General features: G+C 42.1%; 1 protein-coding gene across 3 annotated transcripts in view; it reads right to left on the bottom strand.

The window, feature by feature from the left end:
- The window catches only part of ARAP2 (ArfGAP with RhoGAP domain, ankyrin repeat and PH domain 2), a 133,271-nt gene that overhangs the window by 67,724 nt on the left and 38,503 nt on the right, over positions 1-27,044 (bottom strand). For all 3 annotated transcript variants that reach the window (XM_077934400.1, XM_077934397.1, XM_028743802.2), the window contains 6 exons: positions 26,389-26,509; positions 21,458-21,636; positions 6,630-6,745; positions 4,443-4,642; positions 2,299-2,384; positions 921-1,103 (listed from right to left, as the gene is read on the bottom strand). In XM_077934400.1, coding sequence (XP_077790526.1) covers positions 921-1,103; positions 2,299-2,384; positions 4,443-4,642; positions 6,630-6,745; positions 21,458-21,636; positions 26,389-26,509 — 885 coding nt within the window. The remainder of the gene's footprint in view (positions 1-920; positions 1,104-2,298; positions 2,385-4,442; positions 4,643-6,629; positions 6,746-21,457; positions 21,637-26,388; positions 26,510-27,044) is intronic.

Genomic DNA, 27,044 nt, shown 5'->3' with positions numbered 1-27,044 from the left:
CTGTTTGGCTGTGCCTTTTTTTTTTTTTAAACACCTTCTTGTAATCTTTCTTCTCCTGGCTGTGTCAGTTGAGTTGTGACAGAGAGCGTCAACAGAGGACATCAACAGAGGACAGTCCAGTTGTGCGTTCAATTAGTTTGGGCTACTTATTCCTTTCTTTACATAGAAATGACCATTTAATAAAGTTGTGGCCTATTTAACCCCACAATTCCTCTAATCTTTTCGCAGACTGGGCTCTAATCTACAAAAGCACAATGTCATCCAGATGTTTTGAACTACAGGCAGCATGGCCAATAGTGACGGGTGATGGGAGTTATGGTCCAAAACAAAATTGGTGTTAGTCTTTAGTCTTTATTATGCCCAGATTCTTTGAGATAGATGATGATAGATAGATAGATAGATGATAGATAGATAGATAGATAGATAGATAGATAGATAGATGATAGATAGATGATATAGATATAGATATAGATATAGATATAGATAGATAGATAGATAGATAGATAGATAGACAGATAGATGATAGATAGATATATATATAGATAGATAGATAGATAGATGATAGATAGATAGATAGATAGATGATAGATAGATAGATAGATAGATAGATAGATGATAGATAGATAGATATAGATAGATAGATGATAGATAGATGATAGATGATAGATAGATAGATAGATAGATAGATAGATAGACAGATAGATGATAGATGATAGATAGATGATAGATAGATGATAGATGATATAGATAGATAGATGATAGATAGATAGATGATAGATAGATGATAGATAGATAGATGATAGATAGATAGATAGATGATAGATAGATGATAGATATCAAACAACAAAAAGAGACATACAGTTCACAGCCTCAAAAAAAGACTAACTAGTCCCATATCCCAACATTTCTTCCAGATTTACCTGGTTTAATTCTTCTTTGGTTTTGTACAGCAAAGTGCTTTTTCTGAATCTTCCCTCTTTATATTTCTGTGTAATAAAAGTTAACCTCCGGTCTGTTGGGGCATCCATACGCAACTCCTCATCGGGCTGAATGTTTCCTTCCCAAAAGCTATTTGCCCTCTTATTCCCTATCACAATAAAAAGCTGGAGAAGGAAGAAAGCAAACTTAGTAAACATCTAACACTTTGCTGCCTTTCCATGACACCCAAAATCAGCTGCATGAGGTGGCTGTTTCACTCTGTCTAAACATGGGACTTGCTCTGCTGCTTCTCCTAGCCAAAGAGACTGTAATGGAGCCAAACCTCATCCTTGAGGATGGGGAAAGGGTTGTAGTTGAGTGGTAGAGCATGCAGAAAGTCCCAGGTAAATTTGCAACATCTCCAAGTGGGGCTATGGGAGAATCCCACCTGAAATTCTGGAGAACCACTACCAGACATTGTAGACAACCCAGAGCTATATGGAACAGTGTTCTGGCTCTGTGTAAAGGCAGCTTTCCCATGCTTTCTTAGCATCTTATTCAACAAAATCTTGTTCAGCAGTTCATGTGACTTCAGCAGGCACTCTCTGCACACATCATCAAGCACATCAGCAGAGCCATATGGCCTAGATATACACTTTTTTAAAATGAAACTCTCAGGAAGCTGAATTCTGTGCTGTGCCATGCATTCTGCAGCTTTCCTGTGCTCCTATCGAATCACATCATACGCATAGCCCTAGCAATATCCCAATACAGGATCCAAGGAAAATGATGAAATACTTAGAAGGTACAGATGAATTAAGGGGCATCTGTAGAAAGCCAATTATGTACCCCAACATTCCTTACAGACTGACATTTTGCCATTCTGGAAACTGGAAAATGTGTTGAAATAAATTAAAGTATTATGTCAGTGAAGTTCTTTAGAAAACAACAGCAAGCTCTAATAGCTTGGCATTAAGGAGAACTTTTCAAAGTACTGAAATCACTTAAGAAAATAAAAAGAACATGTTTTATTTAATACGTGGTGACAATGAGCTTCTATTTCCACAGTAAAACGTAAAACAGCCTTCCTTTTTATGTTAATATATTTATCCCCCACACTTTCTATTCTAAGAAATCTGGCCCAACACGGAAAAAAAATCCTCACTACCATGGATCAATAAAAAGCAATAAAAAATTTTAAAAATCAGCACAGAACTATGAAGCACAGCAGCATTTGTATCAAGTGGGAAGGGATTTCAAATTAATAGACAAATTCCTCAGGAGCATCATTACATGCCACGAAACTTCACAGTAAATGTTTACTTTTCCCACTGATAAGGCTCGTCTCTCCTATTCCCCTTCCACCCGACTGTTTCCTACCTCGATGAGTTCATTACTCCAAATGCTGGCATCCATTTTGAGGCTTCGGACCTTCGAATCTCTGGGTCCTAAGGATCTGTGTTGCCCTGAGTCAAAATAACAAGATGTAGCACGTTTCAGGGTTAGAAATTAGGGACAGGACTTTGATAAACAGATAAAAGAAAAGAAAGGAGTGCGCCTACATCATGTGGCTTACAATATATGGCTGGTGGGCAAGATCCTGAACTCCTTCACCTGTGGATCATTTTGACAAGCAGGTTGGATCATCTGCCTGTCTATTACCTGACTTCACCATGTCATCAAGTAACCTATTTTTCCTTCACAATCTAGCTTGCAATCAAGCCATGCTGCAAAGGAACATTTGTCCTCAGCAAGGTGGATCAATTCAAGCTGGGATGTGAAGGAAAAATGGTCCTTTGAAGGGATCGATTGGATTAAGAAAAACCTCAGCAGTGGCTTCAAGCTCCATTTTCACCAGGGGTCGGCCACACTCTATAGAGTTCCCAATGAGGAAGTCCAGAATAGCCAATCCTAGGTGTTAAGTTGTGGGTGAACATATCAGACGACACAGCAATTCTTCAAACAGCTCTTCTTTATTCAGAGGCCAGAACAGAACTGAGCTGAAGAGCTCAGTCAGCCTGCTTATATAGAGCTCCAGAACAACATAACTGTAGCAACTTTCTAAAACTATCCAATTACTGAACGACACTTTCGATCCTTCATTTGCATAACTATCTACAGTATCCCCTGCTGGCCCAGGGTGAGAACTTCAGTACATAACACTAGGGAGTGCCCAAATTTAAAGGTGCTGAATACAAGACCTGCTTGCAAGGGAAAAATCAAGAGCACACCTTCCTTTGCAGCCACATCTTCACCTGTTTCACACCTGGTGTCAAATTTGACTTTAGGTGTAGGGCAGGTGGGCTTCATAAAATCATAGAGTTGGGAGGGACCTTATGGGAAATCTCAACTAAAGCATCCATGACAAATGGCCTTGACTTTGAAAAACAGTTTTATGGGCCAAACTACGATCCCTACTGGATGTAATTTTGCCCCTGGGCTGGAATTTCCCTATGCCTGATTCAACTGGTCTGTAGCTAAAAAGATAAAGAACCCCTGGAGTGTTAAGTCCAGTCAAAGGGGACTATGGGCTTGTGGCACTCATCTTGCTTCAGGCCAAGGGAGCCGGTGTTTGTCCTCAGACAGGTTTTCAGGTCATGTGGACAGCATGACTAAACCACTTCTGGCACAACGGGACACCGTGATGGAAACCAAAGCACATGGAAACACTGTTTACCTTCCCACCGCAGCGGTACCTATTTATTTACTTGCACTGGTGTGCTTTCAAATTGCTAGGTTGGCAGGAACTGTGACAGAGCAACGGGAGCTCACTTCATCACGGGGATTTGAAACTTTTGATGAGCAAGCCCAAGAGGTTCAGTGGTTTAGACCACCTGCATCCCTGCTTTGATCTGTAAAACCCTTTAGGACTTTGGGAGTCATTACAGATCCCACATACTATCCCTGCAAAGCTGTACAATAATTTCCTGTCAGGGAACTGCCATCGGAAGGACAGGAGGTGGAAGGGCTCACAGAGGTTGAGAGAGACTTAGCAGCTGAAGTGGGAACCAGCAGGGGGAGAGAAGAAGCTCCGAGGGAAAGTGAGTCGGAGGGATGGCTCAGAGACACTTCCAGCGAAAACAGTGGGGAGGTTTCAGGACCTCCTATAGGGACACCCACTCCTCGCCGGAAACTGTCGCGCCGAGAGTCCAGAAGACGCGTTTCCGTTAAGGAGCTTTTATGCTGGAAGAGATTCCGTAAGCGCCCACTGTCGGATTCTGCTAGCGACTGATGGAGCCATGCTTAAGGGGCTCCGTTATAGGCAGAGGTTTGCGGACTTAACCAAACTCTGAGGGACTAGGATTTTACGCACAAGCAGCTCATCATCCCATCACATTTCCCATATCATTTCATATGCTACACTTAAAAGGGATTTATCAAATATATCACAATTTTGAAAAATTAAACTGGGCTCTTGAAGCTATAAAAGCCTTTGCACTAAATCAGAAATAAATATGGCTGAGACACACCATGCCCTTTAAGGTAGGAATGTTGTCTGATGGAACACTCAGTTTCTTAATTACCTGCACACTTCTTACAAATGACAACACAGAGATTGATGGATGCCCAGTCAGGATCCGGTTCCTTGCAGTCAGCACAGGACCTGTTTGAGTCATTGAACCAGATCTTCTCAGCTACTTCATAGTCAGAGAGAGTTTCCGCAATAGACTGCTGTAGTGCTTCGATCCACTCCTGCTTCTCTTTTTCAGACTCTGCCGTAAAGCTGAAACCCATTGACAAAGGGTCTTCCAATTAAATACAAAATAGATCAGGCCTATTTGTTTTACCAGCTATTAAGAGAAGTTAGCTGCATGAAGATGAGAGCTGAGCATCAAGATAATCAAATTAATGCACATTAAATGAATCTTAAAATAAAAACCCTGATTTGCTTTCTTACCTCAGTTAGTATTTGCCAACTTATACTCATCACCCTTATATATCATGCTTATGACAATATTTTATTCCCTTGTTAATTATGCTGTTTTAAATGTGCATTTTATATTTGACTTCACTTAGCAATGGTTTTTTTAAAAAAATGTTTAAGTTTGTGTTAAATATGTATTCTGTAGTTGACCTCCTTTGTAATGTTTTGTTTTGAAATCTTTAAGATATTTAAATTTTCTGTTAATTATGTTGCTTTGACTGTATACTCTATATTTGACTTTCTTCAGATTGTTTTGTTGATGTTTGGTTGATGTTTTAATATTCTGTAAACCGCTTTGAGATTTTTCTTAAAAATAGAAACAGTACAGAAATGAAATAAATAATAATAATATACAAAGGGTGTGCATTGGGTCTGTGAGGAAACCAAATAATGAGGCAAACTGGGGTGATTTGGAGTGCCTGCCCCACTCATGAAATCAAACTGTGATGTCAGGAAGCCTCCTCAATGCAGATCTAGGTTTCACAAAGCCTCATATGTTCCTGTGTTGTTTCTGTCCTTTCTGTCTTGTATACAGTCGTACCTTGAAGTGGTACCTTGAAGTCGAACGGAATCCGTTCCGGAAGTCCGTTCAACTTCCAAAATGTCCAGAAGCCGCGTCAAACATTCAGATTCCAAAGAATGTTTGCAAACCAGAACACTCACTTCTGGGTGCAGGACCTCCGCTTGGCACACCTACTCTGCGCAGAAGGCTTCCGCACAGAGAAGCTAGGAGGAGACTTGCGGTCAAGGAATTTTTATGTTGGAAGAAGTTTAGGAAACGCCCACTAACGGATTCTGCCAGCGACTGAAGCAGCCGCGCATGAGGGCTGTCCAGCCAGGGAAAGGTTTAACCACCCAAGCAGCTTGGAGCAGTTGGTGGCTTACACACAAGCAACTACAATTCCCATTACACCATACATCCTGGAATTCCTGGGCATGTCCTCTTTTGGGGCTACTACATGCCCATCTAGGGGGAATTAAACATTTTAAAGCAAACGTCCTGGATTTGGGGTTTAATAAAAATAATTGTGTGCATGGGCAGCTCTGGTTCAGGATTGAACTCTGCCGTGGAGGACCCGGGCTCTGGTTCAGGCGACCCGGGTTCTGGCGTGGCGGCTTCAGCTTGGCGGTAGGGGGCTATCAGGCGACTGCCCTAAAAAAGCTCAACGACTTTTTGTGTCCAGGTTTTTACCCTCTTGAAATATGGCAACCCTATGCGACAACAGCTGCACAGATGTTACTAGCCCAGAGATGGAAGGAAGAAACAACGCGGGAGAGGGAAGAATGGCAAACCAAGTTGATGGACCACGCTGAAATGGCAAAATTAACTGGTAAGCTCAGAATCCAAGAGGACAAGAACTTTAAAAAAGAATGGGGGAAAATTGAAAAAGATCTACGAGACCATTGTAAACAGATGAAAACATTAGCAGGATTTTAACCACATTTGTAAAGTAACAAAAACTAGGGCTAATTTAGAGGGACAAAATATTTGGATAATGAATTGATATGCAGGTGTAAATATTAGCATTAGGACCCATGGAGGGGGTGGGAGGAAGTCGTGAGATTCAGAGTAATCTCTGTATATGGACTTAAAAATGATTTTGTTATATTTTGTTTATTTTTAAAAAGCAAACAAAAAATATTATTATTATTTTTTAAAAGAAATATGGCAACCCTACTACAGAATAATAATAATACTTCATGTAGGTGGTTTCAAAGGTTCTCAATAATAGTTTCCACAATTATTTACGTTTGCATTATCAAAACAAGTGTTCCAGGGACTTACCTAAAGCTCTTGTAAGGTGTGATTATTTCGAAAGATTGTTTGGCTGTGCGGTCTACCTGTCTGACATTGGCAACATTCATGGGGATTATAGTGATGCCATATCCAAGTTTAAAATCCTAGAAATGGGTGTGGAGAAGAAACACATAATTATGAAACGGCATATAATAGCTTTTAACAACAGTGATTTACAAAGAATGAGGGAAGACAGTATTTGCCCATTCAGCTCCAGGGGACCTTGCTTGTCTTCCTGGGAAACACCTGTATCAAAGATCAATTCATTGGGAAGACAAGGAGGAAGCTGTTGTGATTCCCTTCAGGACTGGATCCATTGAGCTATAAAACTAGGGTTGCCATACATCCAGAATTTCGTGGAAATTCATCCTTCGCAAAGAGCCTCCGGGTGGAAATCGCTGGAATGTCTGGGGAAATCGGGTCACAGCCCATGTCAGTAGTGTAGATTTTGGTGATTTTTGTTTAAAATAGCTCAGAAACTTTTTTTTTTTGCTCAACAACTTTGCCAAAAACAAAGTCAAAAATGTTTGTGTCCACATTTTCACTTTTTGAAATATGGCAACCCAAATAAAACACCCAGCTCAGATAGTGTGCCGGGCCAACATGGGCGAGCCAATCTCAGTTTGTTGACCCTGAAAGATTACATCAAGTCTCGCCTCTGGAGTCACCATGAGGGTGCCACCTTCTTCTTTGAGCTTAATTTGAGTACCATTTATTTAATATATTCATACACTGTGTAATATTTAAGGTGGCCTGTAGCTGGTTTACAAATAACAGAGGCAATATGTACAATATAACAAGGAATGAAACAGTGAAACTCTAATATAATATACTGCAATAAAACAATAACCCCCCCCCCCCAAAAAAATAGCAGCACATTCTGAAACATATTTTGAATCGGGGACTTTTTGCTGTCTTAGTTCTTAAAAAGAAAAAGGGGAGAAAGCCACGGTCTTATGTCGGGAGGTGGGGTAGCCTGATTGATGGTTGGTTTTGCTCAGGCATAGGCAAATTTGGCCCTCCAGATGTTTTGGGACTACAACTCCCATCATCCCTAGCTAACAGGACCAGTGGTCAGGGACAATGGGAACTGTAGTCCCAAAACATCTGGAGGGCTGAGTTTGCCTACGCCTGATTTTGCTATTGCTTTGATGCATTTATTGTACTTTTACTGAATGCTTCATTTCGTATTAGGAAGCATTTTCATTTGTTAATGGCTTGTTATTGACATGAGGTGCTTTGAGTTCAACTTGATTGCTGGGGAAGCTGCATATAAATATTAAATCAACTCAGATGTATCACAGTTGGCAAGCTATCCTTGTCTATGTATGACTGCAGCTACCAGCCACGGAGGCCACCTGGGCCTCATGTGTCAATGCAGAATTAAAAAGTACCCTCATATTAAACACTTGATCCTTCAAGGATAGTGTTGCCCCATCTAGAACAGAATGTCTACCCACATCTTGTAAAAGTAAAGGGACCCCTGACCATTAGGTCCAGTCATGACCGACTCTGGGGTTGCGGTGCTCATCTCGCTTTATTGGCCGAGGGAGCCACGACTAAGCCGCTTCTGGCAAACCAGAGCAGCACACGGAAATGCCATTTACCTTCCCGCTGGAGTGGTACCTATTTATCTACTTGCATTCTGACGTGCTTTTGAACTCCTAGGTTGGCAGGAGCAGGGACTGAGCAACGGGAGCTCACCCTGTCAAGGGGATTCAAACCGCTGACCTTCTGATCAGCAAGTTCTAGGCTCTGTGGTTTAACTCACAGCGCCACCCGTGTCCCACCCACATCTTACACACCCCTATAAATCTTTTGTACTCAAAGGAAATTCAGAGAATTAAGCACACAGCATCCTTGGAAGCTTATGTAAACTAGGTCTCAGACCATAAGACTCCTAAGGCTGGTGTTCTTCAACCCCCAACAATTGTTGCAAAGTAGGTATGCAAAATTTTCAGTCTGGGAATCCTCTTCATTACTTCCATTCATCACTTTGGGTCATTTTTCCATTTCCTTTTCTCTGTTGCTAGTCCTCACTCACTTTTATGACTCCAATAAAACTCTCTCCTTTTGCCTTCATTTATTTCTTAAATCAATGGCGATCTACCTGATGTATCTGCTCTGGTACAACGCAACGATTTCTCTGGAGACTCCATAGAGGCTTATTAATCCACTCCTATCAGTCGTATGGGTGGAGAATCAGCAGTATAATCACCTGTCAGCTTGGGCTTGGCAGCACATTATGTAGCAATGATGTGTACGCTAAGAGGAGGGTAAACCAGACGTAATATATAGACTCGGTCAAACTAGAAACTATGAAGAAAGGCAGAAAGTTCCTGGGATATTTAACCACAATCTAAGCCCATCATCCCTAGCTAACAAGACCAGATTTCCATCTTCCAAGCCAGAAAAGCAAATGGTTTGGGGTGATGGGAGATGTAGTCTGAAGGGCCACATTATTGCACAGGTAAGATAAGACAGGCAAAAGTAAACTACCGTATTTTTTGTTCTATAAGACTCACTTTTTCCCTCCTAAAAAGTAAGGGAAAATGTTTGTGCGTCTTATGGAGTGAATGCAGACTGTGCAGCTATCCCAGAAGCCAGAACAGCAACAGGGATTGCTGCTTTCACTGTGCAGCGATCCCTCTTGCTGTTCTGGCTTCTGAGATTCAGAATATTTTTTTTCTTGTTTTCCTCCTCCAAAAACTAGGTGCGTCTTGTGGTCTGGTGCGTCTTATAGAGCGAAAAATACGGTATATAAGATAGCTGAATACATTAGCTGGAGATCACTAGAAGACTTCTAACAATCAAAGGAATAGGAAATTGTTAAGTTATAGCATCACTTATTTCCTCTGCTTTTCTGGCACACTGCAACATGAATGATCTCAGGATTTTATCCCTTTGCATTTATGATCTGGCACAGGGATGACCTACTGGTTCCCTGTAGACCAGAACCAGCCTCCACAGTAATCTTATCCAGTCCCTGCAACTCACTCCAAGCTTGGCTCAATATACACAGTAAACATCTCTCCACAATTTGCCAAGAACTGTCAGTCACTGTCTCTGGCTCCGTTTACCATTGGCCTCTTTGCCTTCTGCCCTGCCAGACTCAATGGGGACCAGCCACCATGGTGGACCAATTGTCAGAATCAATGTAAGACGTTTCCTAATAAGCTATTAGAAGCAATTCCAGTTGTCTTTAAGCAACATCTTTATATAACTATCATTATGCAATTATTCCACAGACTACTGTGAACGCTACTAGATTATCTACAAGATTAAACTGTATTCAGAGCATGGGACTTGAAAACACAGTTGTGGGGGCATTCCAAGAAAACAACACCCACCCTGTGATGAAAAATATGTATTTCATAGGCTCAGTGTTCTTTTTTTCCTTGTTTTTTCCCAATATACAGCAAGAAAACATCACATTTTATCTCACTACTCACATTTCAGGGTGCAGAGAGCTGCAAACTTTGGCTTTAAAAAGCCAAATCTATAGCATATTTTCTGTAATTCCTTTTTTTAAAAAATACATGTTAACTTTGCAGTTTATACTTTTAGCCAGGGCTTTTTATTTAGCTGGAACTCACCATAACTCAGTTCCAGCACCTCTCAGGTGGGCACCATTGCCATTATAAGAGAACAAGGGAGGCATTTGTGGTGTGTTCCAGAACCTTTGTTTCTAGAAAAATAGCACTGCTTTTAGCTCTCTCACTGCAGTATCTTTTAGATTTTGACCACCAGTAGTAACCATTGCACAAATCTCATGCAACTCTGAGATCAAATTGGAACTAGAGGTTTTCCAGTACACAGGTCACGCATTTAAACAGTACCCTATACCAGCTATCAGGCACAAGCCAGAAGTTAAAGTTAAAAGTGAACAGAATTCTCTGGAGTGTTGAGGACACCAAACAATAACAGAGGAAACACAAACATACAGAACATAGTACAGTGGTACCTCGGGTTAAGTACTTAATTCGTTCCGGAGGTCCGTTCTTAACCTGAAACTGTTCTTAACCTGAAGCACCACTTTAGATAATGGGGCCTCCTGCTGCTGCCACGCTGCCGGAGCACAATTTCTGTTCTCATCCTGAAGCAAAGTTCTTAACCCGAGGTACTATTTCTGGGTTAGCGGAGTCTGTAATCTGAAGCGTATGTAACCTGAAGCGTATGTAACCCGAGTTACCACTGTAATCATGTTTACTTCAAAAATAACAGAGTACAGTTGCAGCCTGCAGCTCCTGCAGCCAATCAGAAGCCCCGTCAGACGTTTGGCATCCAAAAGAACATTCAAAAGCCGGAACACTCACTTCCGGGTTTTGATCGGGAGCCGGTTTGTTTGGGAGCCAAGGCATTTGAGATCCAAGGTACAACTGTATTTCAAGAAGTTTGTTTCAAGGAAGACGGAAGACAGTACGTTAAGAGGCACACTTGACACTCCACAGATCAAGTACATAGTACGCAAATCAGTTGTCTTGCAAACATCCCAAATAATCTCACATAAGCAACATAAGCAGAAGAGGATAACAACAGCCAAACTAGATAGCACACAGCAAGAAGGGCAACATACCGATGCAATCGAACAATCCCCATTTGCACAACAAGAGTGCAATTCCCTCTCAGCTGGGCCTCTCTAGTACAGGAGCTGAACACCATAATAATTAAATGGAGCTTATTCAGAATTTCACACCCTGGTGACTAATGGACTCCAGCAATTGTGATCACATTACGTCCCCAGCTCTGTTCATTTATATTCAGATGTCTGAAGAGTCAATATCAATGACTGGCATTTGCTTAACAGCTAGCAATAATGAAAAGATTACAGAATCAAAGACCCATGAAAAGAGCCATTCCGTCCAGCCCTGTCATTTTGACAAACCCCAAGATGTTCATCCCACCGGGCATTCATGCTGGTTGTTTAGAACAACCTCAATCATGGTCATGATCTCTTTGGGTATGTCAGGGGGAAAGGGGAAATAAGCTCTCTGACACTCCTGTGAAATTTTCATGGATAACCGCAACCAGCGCTGCAGCAAATTTGTTTTATGTCTGAGCTGCATTTAGCCATTTCATTATTCCAGTCGCATAGGGCATTTCAGCTCCCTCCTTCCAGAAGCACCCCGGAAAATCACCCCAGGATTCAGGGGAAATACAAGGGGATGGCAACAGAAGAGGAAATTTGCACCCTTTTCTCGGTGCTTCTGTAGAAAAGCTGTGTGTCCTGCTCCTCCTTGGATCCTTGGCAGACTCCAGCAGCCTTGCTCGTCTGTTTACCAATTAGCATTCCCTTAACAAAACTATTATATCTGTCTCATAGCAACATGAGTCATGAAATCAGTTCCTTCAGGCCTCATTTGCTTGGTTCCTCTGCATCAAAACTCCTCAAATTTCTCTTAATCATCTGCTAATGTTGTCCTCAAAAACAAGCCCAAGGTCTAAAACTGGACCAAACAGAATGGGACTTGCCACTTCTGAAAATGTATCAAACTCCATCGCTTCCCTTCCACTTGTCCTTCCTCCTCCCAGGATTGTAACCCTCAAAATGCATGTGGCTAAACTGTCATTTTGATTATTCCATGCATCTCCTGTCTGGCCTCCATCCTTGTTGCTTCTCTAGTCGATCAAGTACACAGCTGCTAATGGCAAGTCCCTGTCCTCCTCTCCCCATTCACTTGCTCCCTGCTTCTTTTTCCTGCTGCCAATCAAATGGAGGCTTCTCACTCTCAAGAACCTCTTGCGGGGAGAGGAAGGGAGAGTTTTAAGATGGCAATGCTTTATTTTTAAAAAGAAACGTTTGTCACTATTTGAACATGAAGAGAACTTTCTCAGTCAGCTTAATCAACAAGCATAAATTGGACAAAATCTTGTGGCACTTTAAAGAAGGGAAGCTGTGGACCTTCAGAGGTTGTTGGACTCCATCTCCCATGAGCCCCAGCCAACACTCAAGAGATGTTGGGGCCACTGAAGTCCAACAACATATGCAGGGCCATCCATAGGTACCTCATCCCACAGATCAATTGTGACATATGGCTTTATGGGTCAGAGCTCACCTAAGTAGTGGCCAAAGACAAGAAACACTTGGCATAATATTACGAGGCATTACTTTTTAGCATGAGAACCCTTTAACAACATCATGCACATGTTTGCAAATCCTCAGTAGACAGTAAAAGCCAAAGTGAAAATCTCAGTGAATGGTTAGGCCTATATGGGAAAACATAGTCACTTAGGTAAGTCAGTCCCATGTTGTTCAGGGCTATATATGTCAGCAACATCACTTTGAACTTGACCCAGTAGGAAGTTGACAGCCAGTGAAATGCTTTAAGCAGCAGCATCACATGTTTGTGGTTGTCTGATCCAATCAGCGGCCACACAACTGGGTTCTGCACCACCATTCTGGATCAACACCAAGGAAAGCCCCCCATGAGCAGCTTGTTGTAATCCAGTCTTGAGGTTGGCAATGCCCAAGTCACAGTGGAAAGCCTTTCCTGGTCTAGGAAAGGCTGTATCTGGTGCAGCAGGTGAAAAGGCTGCTTGCCACTGGGGGCATTGGGGTCTTCAGTGACAAGGATGAAACATGGATCACCCCCGGAGTACATACTTCATCCTTTGGAAGGAGTGCAGCCCCATCCAGAAAAGACAATTTGCCTAACTCCCAGGCCCAGGAATCACCCGTGCACAAGACCTCCTTCTTGTCAGGATTAGGTTTCATATTATTGACTCTTGTCCAAGTCACCACTGAATCCAGGAACTCATCCAAGGCCACACCCAATTCAAACATAACTGAGAAACAGAGCTAGGTGTCAGCATGCAAATGAACAAGTGCTCCAAATCTCTTGGTGCCTGTTCACTGACCCCATTAATAACATGCCTAATATGATTTTCAAGCACAGAACCTTTTAAAAAAATTAAAGCTTATATTTTAAACCCTTATGCTAATTAGTAATTAACCTAGAACTGATTATCTCCAAATCTGGAAGAGCTGTGTATAGCTATTAACCAAATGAAAAACAACAAAGCCAGCAGACCTGATGGGATACCTGCCAAAGTCTTCAAAGTGGGCGGAATTGAACTTACACAACAACTTCACAAGCTCATTGGGGGGGAAATCTGGGAGAGAGAGGAGATCCCAGTAGACTTTAGGGATGCCAAAATTATCAATCTCTTTTTTTAAAAAAAAAAGTGACTGTGTAAACTATCAAGACATCGATTTACTAGCTGCAGCCAGAAAAATTCTTACAAGGATCTTAGCTAACCATCTCCTAACAATATCCGAGGCTACCCTTCCTGAATCCCAAAATGGTTTTCGACCTTCTAGGGGGGCAGTGGACATGATTTTCACCACTCGACAGCTTCAGGAAAAATGCAGAGAGCAAAACCAATCCCTATATATGGCGTTTGACGTGACTAAGGCCTTCAACGCTGTAAATCGTAATGCCCTGTGGACTGTCCTTCTGAAAATTGGCTGCCCAGATAAATCTTTGAACATCCTTCGGCTCCTCCATAATATTACAGCAACAATCGCGGATAACAATGGATTTCAATATGAACCATTCACAGTGGAATCAGGTGTTAAACAGAGTTGTGTTATCGCCCCAACTCTATCTATTATTTTCATTGCCATGATCCTACACTTTGTCGAAGAGAAACTTCCCACTGGAGTAGAAATCATATACTGGACAGATGGAAAGCTCTTCAATCTGAGCAGGCTGAAAGCAAAGAGTTAGATTACCATAACTTCCGTCACAGAGTTTCAGTATGCTGATGACAACGGAGTGTGTGCACAATCAGAGGATGCCCTTCAAACCATCCTAAATATCTTTCACAGAAGCTTACGAAAGCTTGGCCTATCGCTCAACATCCAAAAAACCAAAGTGCTGCACCAACAAGCACAAAACAACCCCTCTGCAATGCCACATATCCAACTCAATGGTGTAACATTGGAAAGTGTCAATTACTTTTCCTACCTGGGCAGTTATCTTTCCACAAGGGCTGACATTGATGCCGAAATCCAGCATCACCTGAGCTCTGCAAGTGCAGCTTTCTCCCGATTGAAGTGCAGAGTGTTTGAGGACTGGGACATTTGCAGGGAAACCAAAATACTTGGTTACAAAGCTATTGTACTACCAACATTACTGTAAATGCCATCTCCAACTCCTTGAAAGATTCCATCAATGGTGTCTCCGAAAAAAATTACACATCACTTGGGAAGACCAGCGAACAAATGCCAATGTACTGGAAGAAGCAAAGATCACCAGTGTCGAAGCAATGATTCTTCAACATCAACTTGTTTTCTGCTGCTCCAGAGAAGCGGACACGGAGCAATGGATCCAAACTACAAGAAAGAAGATTCCACCTAAACATTAGGAAGAACTTCCTGACAGTAAGAGCTGTTTGACAGTGGAATTTGCTGCCAAGGAGTGTGGTGGAGTCTCCTTCTTTGGAGGTCTTTAAGCAGAGGTTTGACAACCATATGTCAGGAGTGCTCTGATGGTGTTTCCTGCTTGGCAGGGGGTTGGACTCGATGGCCCTTGTGGTCTCTTCCACTCTATGATTCTATGATTCTATGAACTTCGTTGGATTGGTCATGTTGTTCGGATGCCTGATTATCATCTTCTAAAGCAACTACTCTATTCTGAACTTAAAAATGAAAAGCGTAATGCTGGTGGTAAACAAAGGAGGTTTAAAGACTTTCTCCAGGCAAATCTTTAAAAATGTAGTATAAACACTGACAACTGGGAAACACTGGCCTGCGAGCGCTCCAATTGGAGAACAGCCTTTACCAAAGGTGTCATGGACTTTGAAGACACTTGAACTCAGGACGAAAGAGAGAAACGAGCTAAGAGGAAGGCACATTTGACAAACCATGATTAACTCCTGCCCAGAAACCTATGTCCCCACTGTGGAAGGACGTGTGGATCCAGAACTGGCCTTCACAGTCACTTACAGACTCACTGTTAAGACTGTGTTCATGGAAGACAATCTTACTCAGCTACGAGTGAGCGCCAAAGAAGAAGATTTCTGATGTTGCCAATTTTCAAGTCCAGATATCAGAACAGCTAAGAGTGGGAAAACGCACACACAGGATATTATGTGTTCCTAACACATTGAGAATATATGGGTCAGTTTGTTCTGCCTGAGATAATTGGTCAAAGTGACTTCCCAGGGGAGGTAAGTGTCCTCTTGCAAAGTAAGCAACACCCTCACCTAGTCAGCTGTGACAAGCACTCCAGGCCTTGTGGGGCTTCCTTGCTGTGGGAATTAATGGCTATATATATCCAGGCCATGCTTTTGAAGAGACTTGGAAGGGACCTTAAAGCTAGGACAGTGCCCTCTGCAAACTGCCTCCACTCAGAGGAAAGTCAGTTAGGCCATGCTGCCAGTGAAAATTTGGTCTAAGGGGACTCCAAGTTATCTTGTCATTTTAGCTTATGTGCTTCCACTTGGCATTTTCTTCTTCTTTTAAAGAGGAATTCATCTCGGTTTGATGGAAAATTTTCATTTAGGGCAGTGCTACCAGAATAGGATGTGCACCCAAATTTCCCCACTGTTGACGTGTTTACTACTGAAGAAAAAGACTAGTCCCCATCCACAAAGCTAAATATTGGTTTGTCATGAAAGTTATATACGGCTTAACTCCAGAGAAGTGTACTCACATCTGAATCCCAAAATCAACAGTTAGGCAACACCTTCATTAGGACCAACTAAAAGGGCACAATATTTTGAGAAAAACTGAGTTCTCCAAAAAAATTCTGTCAGGCTTGATGTTTTCCAAAGCAGTGAGGAAAGGGGAGGCATCAAAAGAAGAATAAATTGCTTTGATTGATAGCCATAAGGTTCCAAATCTAGATTCAGTCACAAAATGGAGATTGCATAAATTCCTATGGGTGTTGCAGTTTTGTTATACATAGGATTCAGAGAAAAAGAGTGATGGGTGATCCCCGTTTTTGGAAGCAAATCTCAGAGGTTCTTAATAATAATAATAATAATAATAATAATAATAATAATAATAATAATAATTTAAAAATTAGTTTACAAAAGTACATGCACTGTCTCTTTTTCAGGTTGTATTTTCTACAGATCTATTACATTTGTTGTGAGACATTAGTGTTATATGCAGTATAAGATCTGGAAGAAAACGAGTGGGGGGGAGGTTCTTTGCTAGGCAGAAAGCAAGCATGATGCTCCCTCCTTTATTTCTTACCTTCCCATGCCAGGAATAGAAACTTTTGATCTCAGTATGTAGCAAGCCATAGCTGTCCGCTTTGTCCAAACTCAACAAAGGATGATTCCCACAAACCCACTGTATGCTCACAAACCAGAAGGGCAAATCACAAACCATGGATTGCATTACTGCTGCTATAAAGTTACACAAACCATAGACTGCCTGTTTTGGACAAAACAATTAGGTTTGGCTGCAAATGAAGATTAGAAGTTTCTGACCTTAGCTTACAAGGACAGGGGGAAAGCTTGAGAGTTCAGTGTTTTGCAGTACATGTGAATAGCCTTAAACACATATTGTATACCTTTGTTCACGTAATATAGCATGAGAAGGTAAAAGCGGCTTTTATTTGCCCCTGATTGGGAAGAGGATCCAAAATAATGGTGCTTCCTCTGGACAACACAGAATAAAGGGTAAATTGCTCTGTGATTTTTAGATTATCTTGCTTTGGCATCAGTGAGATAAGTTTAATTTATCTCTTATAGATTGAATGTGGCTAAAATCAAAACCTCTTTAACGCCGTTTGATATATATTTAAGTTACATAAGCATTTTCGATATATTCATGTGATTTTACTTGCCTCAACTCATCTACTTTCAGAGCTTGATATGAAATAACCTTGCTTCCTTCTATGCTAAGCATGGAGGGGTTACAGTCATGTGATCCATTTGCTTTATCATTTATGTTTATGAAAACATAAATTCTATATCTGGCCTGCTCACACAGATAAGAACTTCACTAAGCATGCTGGTTTAGCTACATCGCAATATAAAAATTATTTTAATGTACATATATGATTTTAATAGAGCATTTTGCTTTCTTTTCTTATATAATGTGGACTGTTGTTTTTGTGTCAGTTCCATTTTTAGCTCTGAAAAGCGACTAATGAATTCATACGGTACTTAACAGACTGTGCTCAGATTAGAAATCTCTCTGTGTCAGAAGATTTTACCCTATCAAAAACTTTGAAGTTTGAAATTAACCTCAGACATGAAGTTGCACTATCAATAAACTTTGGAATGGACATCGGATTATGTTTAGCTTCATACTTTTTTTTTTTAAAAATGCTGCAATATACTTTTGGACTTTTACCTATCAAATTTAAAAGCCATCAGTATATCAACTTGACCTCTTCTGCTTTCAAACACTGTTATTAGTCTAGACAGATGTCTTAACGCTACCATTAAAATAAACCTATGGGAGACACCATGGGAATAGTTCCCGGATAGATGAGGATTTCAACACTCTCACAACACTCCGTGTACTTGCCCAAGTATCAATCAACAGAATATACTACCTCTTTCTAGGAGAAAAAATAAATAAAAATCCTAGATACCTCTAATGGCATCTAAGATATATTCCAGGGATGGGAGTCTTTGGTTCTATGTTGTATGGATACAACTCCAATCATCCCTGGCTATGGGCCATGCTAGCTGGGGCTGATGGGAGTTTAGAGAAGAAGAAGAAGAAGAAGAAGAAGAAGAAGAAGAAGAAGAAGAAGAAGAAATGTTTCTATTTCCAAACTGATGAGATGTTGATGAACTCAACATTATGAGGAACGGCTAAGGGACCTGGGCATGTTTAGCCTGGAGAAGAGGAGGTTAAGGGGTGATATGATAGCCATGTTCAAATATATAAAAGGATGTCATATAGAGGAGGGAGAAAGGTTGTTTTCTGCTGCTCCAGAGAAGCGGACACGGAGCAATGGATCCAAACTACAAGAAAGAAGATTCCACCTAAACATTAGGAAGAACTTCCTGACAGTAAGAGCTGTCCGACAGTGGAATTTGCTGCCAAGGAGTGTGGTGGAGTCTCCTTCTTTGGAGGTCTTTAAGCGGAGGCTTGACAACCATATGTCGGGAGTGCTCTGATGGTGTTTCCTGCTTGGCAGGGGGTTGGACTCGATGGCCCTTGTGGTCTATTCCAACTCTATGATTCTATGATTCTATGATTCTAACTCCATTCTACCTCTCCAACATGGGCAATGGTCAGGGATAATGGAAGTTGCAGCCCAGCATCAAAGAGAGATCACAGGTTCCCCATCCCTGCCTCAGAATTTGGCCAAGGAAGCATTTGGCCAATATTTAGTGATGTATGGAAAGCAAAAAATCAGAGAACAGGCTAGGATGAAGCTTACCTTACTAAGTTACCAACTCCTCTTATGTGAATCTGCTCTTTTGTGGGTGACTGCGTTCTGAGGCAAGGTTGATGGCAGCGCATGAGAGGGCTTTCTCTGTTGCGATGCCCCTTAATGAGGAACTCCTTGTCACAAGAGGTTAAATTCCTCTTTACATGTGTTACACCAGAAAATATTGAACATTTTCCTTCTTAAATCAAGCTTTGGATTCAGTTGCTGCTTAGCATAGTAAGTGAGAGCACTCAGAGTGTTGCTCTTTTTGGCCTTGTTTCTATGCCGCTGTTTTTAGTCTGATAATCTGTCTTTTAATGTCTGTTTTAAAAATAAGCCATTTCGAGGTACACCTTTGTGGAGGGGGACAGCGGGACATTGATTTAAGTACAGTGGTACCTCTGGTTATGAACTTAATTCATTCCGGAGGTCCGTTCTTAACCTGAAACCGTTCTTAACCTGAGGTACTACTTTAGCTAATGGGGCCTCCCACTGCCGCCGCGCGATTTCTGTTCTCATCCTGAGGTAAATTCTTAACCCAAGGTACTACTTCCGAGTCTGTAACCCGAAGTGTTTGTAAGCCAAGGTGTTTGTAACCTGAGGTACCACTGTAATAAATAAATAAATAAATAAATAAATAAATAAATAAAGGCCTCACTCATAATGCTATCAGTGGGAAGAAAGCAATGTTAAAAAGGCCCTTACTGAATGTAACCCACCTAGCAGCTGTATGCCATTACTTTAGGACTGCAAAGCCTACATTATACCAAGTCAGACCAATAGTGTCTATGATGACTGGGAGGGACTCTCCAGGGTCTTAGGCTGTGATCTTCCCTAACCTCTCTGTATGGGGTTTTTCCCCCTGGGCATGCTGGAGATTGAATCTACGACCTTCTGTGTTCAAAGCATATGCTCCGCCACAAAGGTGAGTGCCTTCCTCCAGATATATATAATGGGTGCTGCTGTGGTCTAAACCACTGAGCCTCTTGGGCTTGCCCAAGGTCGGTGGTTTGAATCTCCATGACAAGGTGAGCTCCCATTGCTCCGTCCCAGCTCCTGCCAACCTAGCAGTTCGAAAACCCGCCAGTGCAAGTAGATAAATAGGTACCGCTGCGGCGGGAAGGTAAACGGCATTTCCGTATGCCCTGGTTTCCGTCTCAGTGTTCTGTCGTGCCAGAAGCAGTTTAGTCCTGCTGGCCACATGAAAGTTGTCTGTGAATCAACACCAGTTCCCTTGGCCTGAAAGCCAGATGAGCGCCACAACCCCATAGTCGCCTTTGACTGGACTTAACCGTCCAGGGGTCCTTTACCTTTTTACATCGAGATTTATATATACACACAGCACTTCTAATATTTCAGTTGCATTTGAATTCTTATCTCCTTCATCCATCAAAAATACATTGCTGCAAACCTTTCCTGGCCTTATCAGAATTATCCTCATTCTAAGGTGTGGTGGTGTTGCAGGCTGGCGGCACCTCGCCCTGGTCCTCCCCAGCAGGAACTGCCTAGCTGGTGGAATTCCTGGCTGGAAGGCCACACAGCCCTCCCAATGGCCGGGGAAGTTTGAATTCTGCCCAATTGCTGAATTGGCCAATGGCAGGCAGGCATAGGGGTGGGAACCTGGGAGAGGGATGGACCTGACTGGGCTTGAGGGCTTCACTCAGGGCCACTCATCCTGTATTTAAACAGGCCGCCTCTTCTGCTGGCACACAGTTCTTTGCCGGATTATCGTAGTTTCACATATGGAGTAGTGGAAAACAGGTTTATCTAAGACATCACCTTGCCAACAAAGGTCCGTATAGTTAAAGCCATGGTTTTCCCGGTAGTGATGTATGGAAGTGAGAACTGGACCATAAAGAAGGCTAATCGCAGAAGAATTGATGCTTTTGAATTATGGTGCTGGAGGAGACTCTTGAGAGTCCCATGGACTGCAAGAAGATCAAACCTATCCATTCTTAAGGAAATCAGCCCTGAGTGCTCACTGAAAGGACAGATCATGAAGCTGAGGCTCCAATACTTTGGCCACCTCATGAAAAGAGAAGACTCCCTGGAAAAGACCCTATGTTGGGAAAGATGGAGGGCACAAGGAGAAGGGGACGACAGAGGACGAGATGGTTGGACAGTGTTCTCGAAGCTACAAACATGAGTCTGACCAAACTGTGGGAGGCAGTGGAAGACAGGAGTGCCTGGCGTGCTCTGGTCCATGGGGTCACGAAGAGTTGGACACGACTAAATGACTAAATGACAACAACAAGACTATCAGATGAAAATCCATGGATGCAAGTGAGATTTAATGCAGGGCCTGTTCACCCGCAAACCATGTTTTCTCATAAGAAGCACAATGCCACTGTCATTCTGCATGTAAAGTTTGAGAAATAATATACATCATTTTCATCTGAAGCACTAATACGATTACTGATTACAATTCAGGTTGGGGGGGGGGAGAAAAGCCAGATATTTTACCTGATCGTTTTTGCAGATCCACACATTGTTTCCTTGCAGCAAGGTGAAGATTTTGGCTTTGTATCCTTTCAGTTCCAGATACCCGCTTTTCTCAGGAGGGACACCGGTTCTCACTTGAGAGATTTCAGGTTGCGACTGCATAGCTCTGAGTATTGTAGCAATCCAGTCATTTCTTTCATCTAAAAAAAGAAAAGGGAAGAAAATGGCTCAAAAACTACTCATTGCAAGCAACTATTCAACACGATTTTAATGCTGAATTTTTAAAATGTTTTGCTTATGACATTGTTTCACAACACCGACATAAGCTTTGGGGACACAATGTTGAAAGGCAGGACATTCGTCTGGAAATAAGGTGGAAAAATGAACTTGAAACATAAGTAATCCTGCAGATGTATTGTGTCCTTTGAACTAGGCATGTGAGACACAATTCATTCCATAATATACTGGTATGTTGCAATAAATGCCACTTAGACGAGTAAGTATCTCCTCTCCTGAAATATCTTTTCATAGTAGTGGTCTACTTGTGTGACCAACACAATGTCAGAGGGGAAGATTTATGAATAAGGACTTTGTCTTCCATGAATAGAGCCATATTGTGTGTGTGTTTTTCTCCTAATCACAGGAGATATGTGCTTCTGAGTCCCCTTTCTCTATGTTTCTATTGACCATATCAATAGAGCACTTTCGCAGTTGCAATTTTCATAGATCATCTGGTTGCAGCAAAGAAGGATAGGGAAATAAGGTCTGCACTGACTCCAGCTACAAAAGCTGAGGCTGCTGAAGAGGCCAGAGATCCGTCTTGGCTGTCTCTTAGTGCAGACTCAGATCATCAGTCCTGAGCTTCCACAGCCACCATTGGCAGGATCGACAGCAACAGCAGCCTATGATAATATTTTAATATCTTGCTAATGATGCTGTTTTAAATGTACACTCTTTATTAGACTTCACTTAGTAATGTTTTCTTCTGAAAGGTTTAAGATAAAAAATTAACTTTGCTGAGTTAAATGTGCATTCTGTGTCCGACTGCCCTCTTTTTAATGTTTTACGTTGAAATCTTTAGCATAATACTTTACTTTCCCATTAATTATGCTGCTTTGAATGTATACTTTATATTTGACTTTCTTGACTGATGTTTTATTCTAGATAGCTTAGTTTGATGTTTTCATGTAGGTTGCAAACCACTTTGATATCTTTTCTGAAGTATAAAGCAGTGTAGAAATTAAATGAAGAAGGAGAAGGAGAAGGAGAAGGAGCGGAAGAGGAAGAGGAGGAGGAGGAGGAGGAGGAGGAGGAGGAGGAAGAAGAAGAAGAAGAAGAAGAAGAAGAAGAAGAAGAAGAAGAAGAAGAAGAAGAAGAAGAAGAAGAAGCAGCAGCAGCAGCAGCAGCAGCAGCTGCTTTAACAGATTTGTGGGTACTATAATAAACATTAGCCAATTGTGATTCTTTGGTTTTAATGGCATATTTAAATATAAATCTTTTGGCTTAAATGGCTATAAACACTAATGAAATTATGTCCACCTTTAACAAACAAACAAGTGCCAGCACATATTAGCTACTTTGGGCAGCAAAACAACAACAACAAAGACTAACTGCAACTATCATTGCAAAAAGGCCACAGCACACAACACATCTTAATGAGGAAGGCAGACAACACTCCAATTCTATAGCTAACTTAATGGGGAAAGGAAAAATTCTGCATGCATCCAATCAACGAGAAGAAACGCCTTCTGGAAAAGCTGGGTTTATACTTGACAATGGAAGTCCTCAGCCAGGGGCCAGGCAAACTCAAAAGGAAGGCATTCAGTAATGTTGGGTTGTAAGATTGCCTTCTCCCCCAGTGGCACTGCCAGGTATCAGTAGAATGGAAACCTCTATGAGAAGACTTCTTCAAAGAAAAGGTTGCAAAAAAAGACAACAGTCCCTTCCTCATTGCCTGCCTGGTCAGCCATCCAGTTTCCTTTCTCCAACTCACCAGGCAAACCACTACAGCAGCAATTCTCATCAAGGAGGGAGCATGCTTGTTTCCTCCTCCTGGAGGGTAGGACTCAAACCAATGGCTTCAAGTTGCAAGAAAGGGGATTCTGACTAAGCATTCAGAATAACTTTCTGACTGTAAGAGCTGTCCAGCAGCGGAACAGACTCCTACTAGAGATGGTGGACTCTCCTTCCTTGGAGGTTTTTAAGAAGAGGTTGGATGGTCATCTGTCATGAATGCTTTAGCTGAGATTCCTGCATTGCAGGGACTTGGACTATATGACCCCTGGGGTCCCTTCCAACTCTAAGATTCTATGATTCTATGATTCATAGGGCCTTTGTGCATTGCTATAAACATAAAGGTAAAGGGACCCCTGACCGTTAGGTCCAGTCATGACCGACTCTGGGGTTGCGCGCTCATCTCGCTCTATAGGCCAAGGGAGCCGGCGCTTGTCCGTAGACAGCGTCTGGGTCATATGGCCAGCATGACTAAGCCGCTTCTGGCAAACCAGAGCAGCACACGGAAACACCGATTACCTTCCCGCCGGAGTGATACCTATTTATCTACTTGCACTTTGATGTGCTTTCGAACTGCTAGGTTGGCAGGAGCTGGGACCGAGCAACGGGAGCTCACCCTGTTGCGGGGATTCGAACCGCTGACCTTCTGATCAGCAAGTTTAACCCACAGCGCCACCCACGTCCCTGAGTGCTATAAACATAGCAAAGCCCCAGTCAGTCACACCCAGCCTCCTCAGTTCTCTGGACCCAAGTGGTACTCCAGTACGCTGACCTTACATGTTATTTCCATGAATGAATTCACATCCAAGTAGTGCTTAGGTTAACGGCTCCTCCATCTTCCTGTGTGATTCACCTTTTGCCAGTAGAATGTTCAAGAGGTAACTAGCTGAAATGTTTCAACTCTTGTTCCCCTCTTAATACTCTATGGCCATCAGATTTCGCGCGCGCACACTCCATAAATAATTCAACCTGTACAATCATCTTCCATATTGATTCTGCGTCACACACGCGAAAGGTTAATAAATGAACAGAGAAGAAATTGCTCGGCGCTCCTTTGCTGAGCTTAAGCCCTGCTTTCGGTATCTAAAAAAAAGTGGCTGGAAACACTGCCAAAAAATGACAACGTATTATCTGTATTTATCTATCTATATGTGTGTAAGTCACAAGAAAACCTAAACCAGATTTTCTTCAATCTTCACACCCGAGCCATCAACTTCATATTGCTCTTTGTCAGTGCTGTACTGAACGGTGACTCACACCAGATGGCAGAAAGCACAGCTTTTAAGGGGTGTTAATACGTGCTAAAAAAGGTCCCAAGAAACTAAAACCATTTCATAAAAAGTCTTGAAAGTGCTACTTTACTTTTCTATCATGGCTATACACTAGAGTTTTGCACATTGTTAGTCCTCTCATGTATATTGTTCCTTGTTCCTCGTTCTTATATTGTAGTCAAAAATTATTATTCAGACTTTACATGACCAGAGATTATTATTTGCACTATCCAGACTCTCTTTTTCCCAGCCCTGGAGGGGCCAAAGACTATAAAATAAGGCAAGGACCCTTTACCAGCCAACCAGCTCCTATGGAGAGACATATATGGAGCGAACATATACAGTGGTACCTTGGTTCTCAAATGCCTTGGTTCCCAAACACAGAAAACACAGAAGTAAGTGTTCCGGTTTTTGAACGTTTTTCAGAAGCTGAACGTCCGATGCGGCGGTTGGCTATTGTTTCCAGGGCGCCTTCATCAATCAGAAGCCGCCCCTTGGTTTTCAAACATTTCAGAAGTCAAACCGATTTCTGGAACAGATTAAGTTCGAGAACCAAGGTACGACTGTATTTGGCGCTTTTGATTTTGCTATTTATTTTGCATTTTTTTTTGTTTTCGAGGCTTTTTCAGTCAATTTGTTTTTGTGACTGTGTGGAACCCAGTTCAGCTACTGACTGATTGATTGTGTGACTGCGGAAATGGATAAAAGCCCCCCATCCAAACAATGACTATCATCAGTGCAGGTAAGAATAGCTGCTTCAGCAGAAGCCTGTATAGCTGCTTCAGCAGAAGCCTGTGAACTGTCCAAGGTCCTGAAAGTGCTCCTGACTCAGAGGACCCATTTGACCTCTTGGCTACTGCCAGCTTTGACCTCTCACAGAAAAGGACAGTGAACAGACAGGAAGGTGTACTACCAAAAGGATTTGGGAGCTCTGGGACTTGGCAATGGGCCTCATCAGATGTCCAACGACAAGCCCTAACACTATTTTTACCATCTTCATTTCCCTTGCTTTGGAACATGTTATCAAGAGAGATGAGGAGGAGATGTAAAGTTGCTGTTTTCAGTTACAGCCATATGTTTCAGGTAGCGCCTGGTTATTGCAATATTATGAGAACCATTGCAGTACAGCACTTACTAAAGGACCATCTGAGTTCACCAATGTTCCTTTGATCTTTATCCAACCCAAGTTAGAATGCTGACGACTGCCAAATTTATAAAGATGTCTTAAAATAACTGTTGGGCTATGGAAAAATCCCTCAAAGACAGAGGTCAACTGTACAGTAGCTGTACAGTAGATCTAGACATTATCTGTTGGTCTCATAAGACCATAATGACTCATAAGACGAGCTACTCAAGGGCTTGGTGACAAATTGCATGTGTCTTTTCCTGAAAGATACAAAACTCAATATGACCAGAACCTCTTGAGTTCATTACAGGAATAAATGTTAGACTTATACAGAGCAAGCATCTCAAAGGAAATCACCAATCGACTGTTCCCATTTTGTTCTGGACTTCGGATAAAGTTGTAATCCTTGAACTGGAATAAAAGCCTCCTTAGCTTCTTAAGAAATATCATCCACAAAATATGCAACCCGGCACATGGAACACTTGGAACCAAACAGAAAAACAGAATGAACCAGCTATGGCCCTTAAATACATCCATCTTACCTTCCTTTTCAGCCCTGAAGACAAATACCCTGTGCGCTGTAACAACTTCAAGTTTGTTGTCCCCATGGGCTCTGACTGTAGACATAGCAGAGAGGAGGATTATTCCCTTAGAGTACACTTCCTGTATCAAATGCAACAAAAAGAGTCTATGAAGGTACAAGTTAGTCTCACTTGAAAAGCCCTATTTGAACTAATGGCACCAATGGCAAAGCGTAATTTTTGATACGGCCTGCAAAAAGGAGAGTCTCCAATCACAATCAGCCTAGCCCCTTTCAGGGTGTTGCTCATGTGCCGTACCTACACATGAGTAGGCCACACCAACAGGTTCTACCAGCTGATGTTGTCACATACAGCGTAAATGTCTGCAGAGAGGGAATCTTTGTGTACAGAAGGACACACACTAAGTCTCCCTCCTTGGAGATGTTCACACTGTATGTGTGGGTGCCAGGGGCTTGGACTAATTGACCTTACCCTACTCATTCATGCTACAATGTGCATGGAAAACTTCTGAAGGGCCTTTTCACCACTGGCCCCGGCCTGGTGGAACTCTCTGCCTCATGAGACCAGGGCCCTGCAGGATCTGATTTCTTTCCGCAGGGCCTGTAAAACAGAGTTCTTCCGCCTGACCTTTGGCTTGGAGCCAATTTGATTCCCTC

The sequence above is a fragment of the Podarcis muralis genome, chromosome 9, assembly GCF_964188315.1.
Source record: "Podarcis muralis chromosome 9, rPodMur119.hap1.1, whole genome shotgun sequence".
Classification (NCBI taxonomy): Eukaryota; Metazoa; Chordata; class Lepidosauria; order Squamata; family Lacertidae; genus Podarcis; species Podarcis muralis.
The sequence above is the reverse complement of the archived record's forward strand: the minus strand, read 5'-3'. Positions and strand labels throughout refer to the sequence as shown.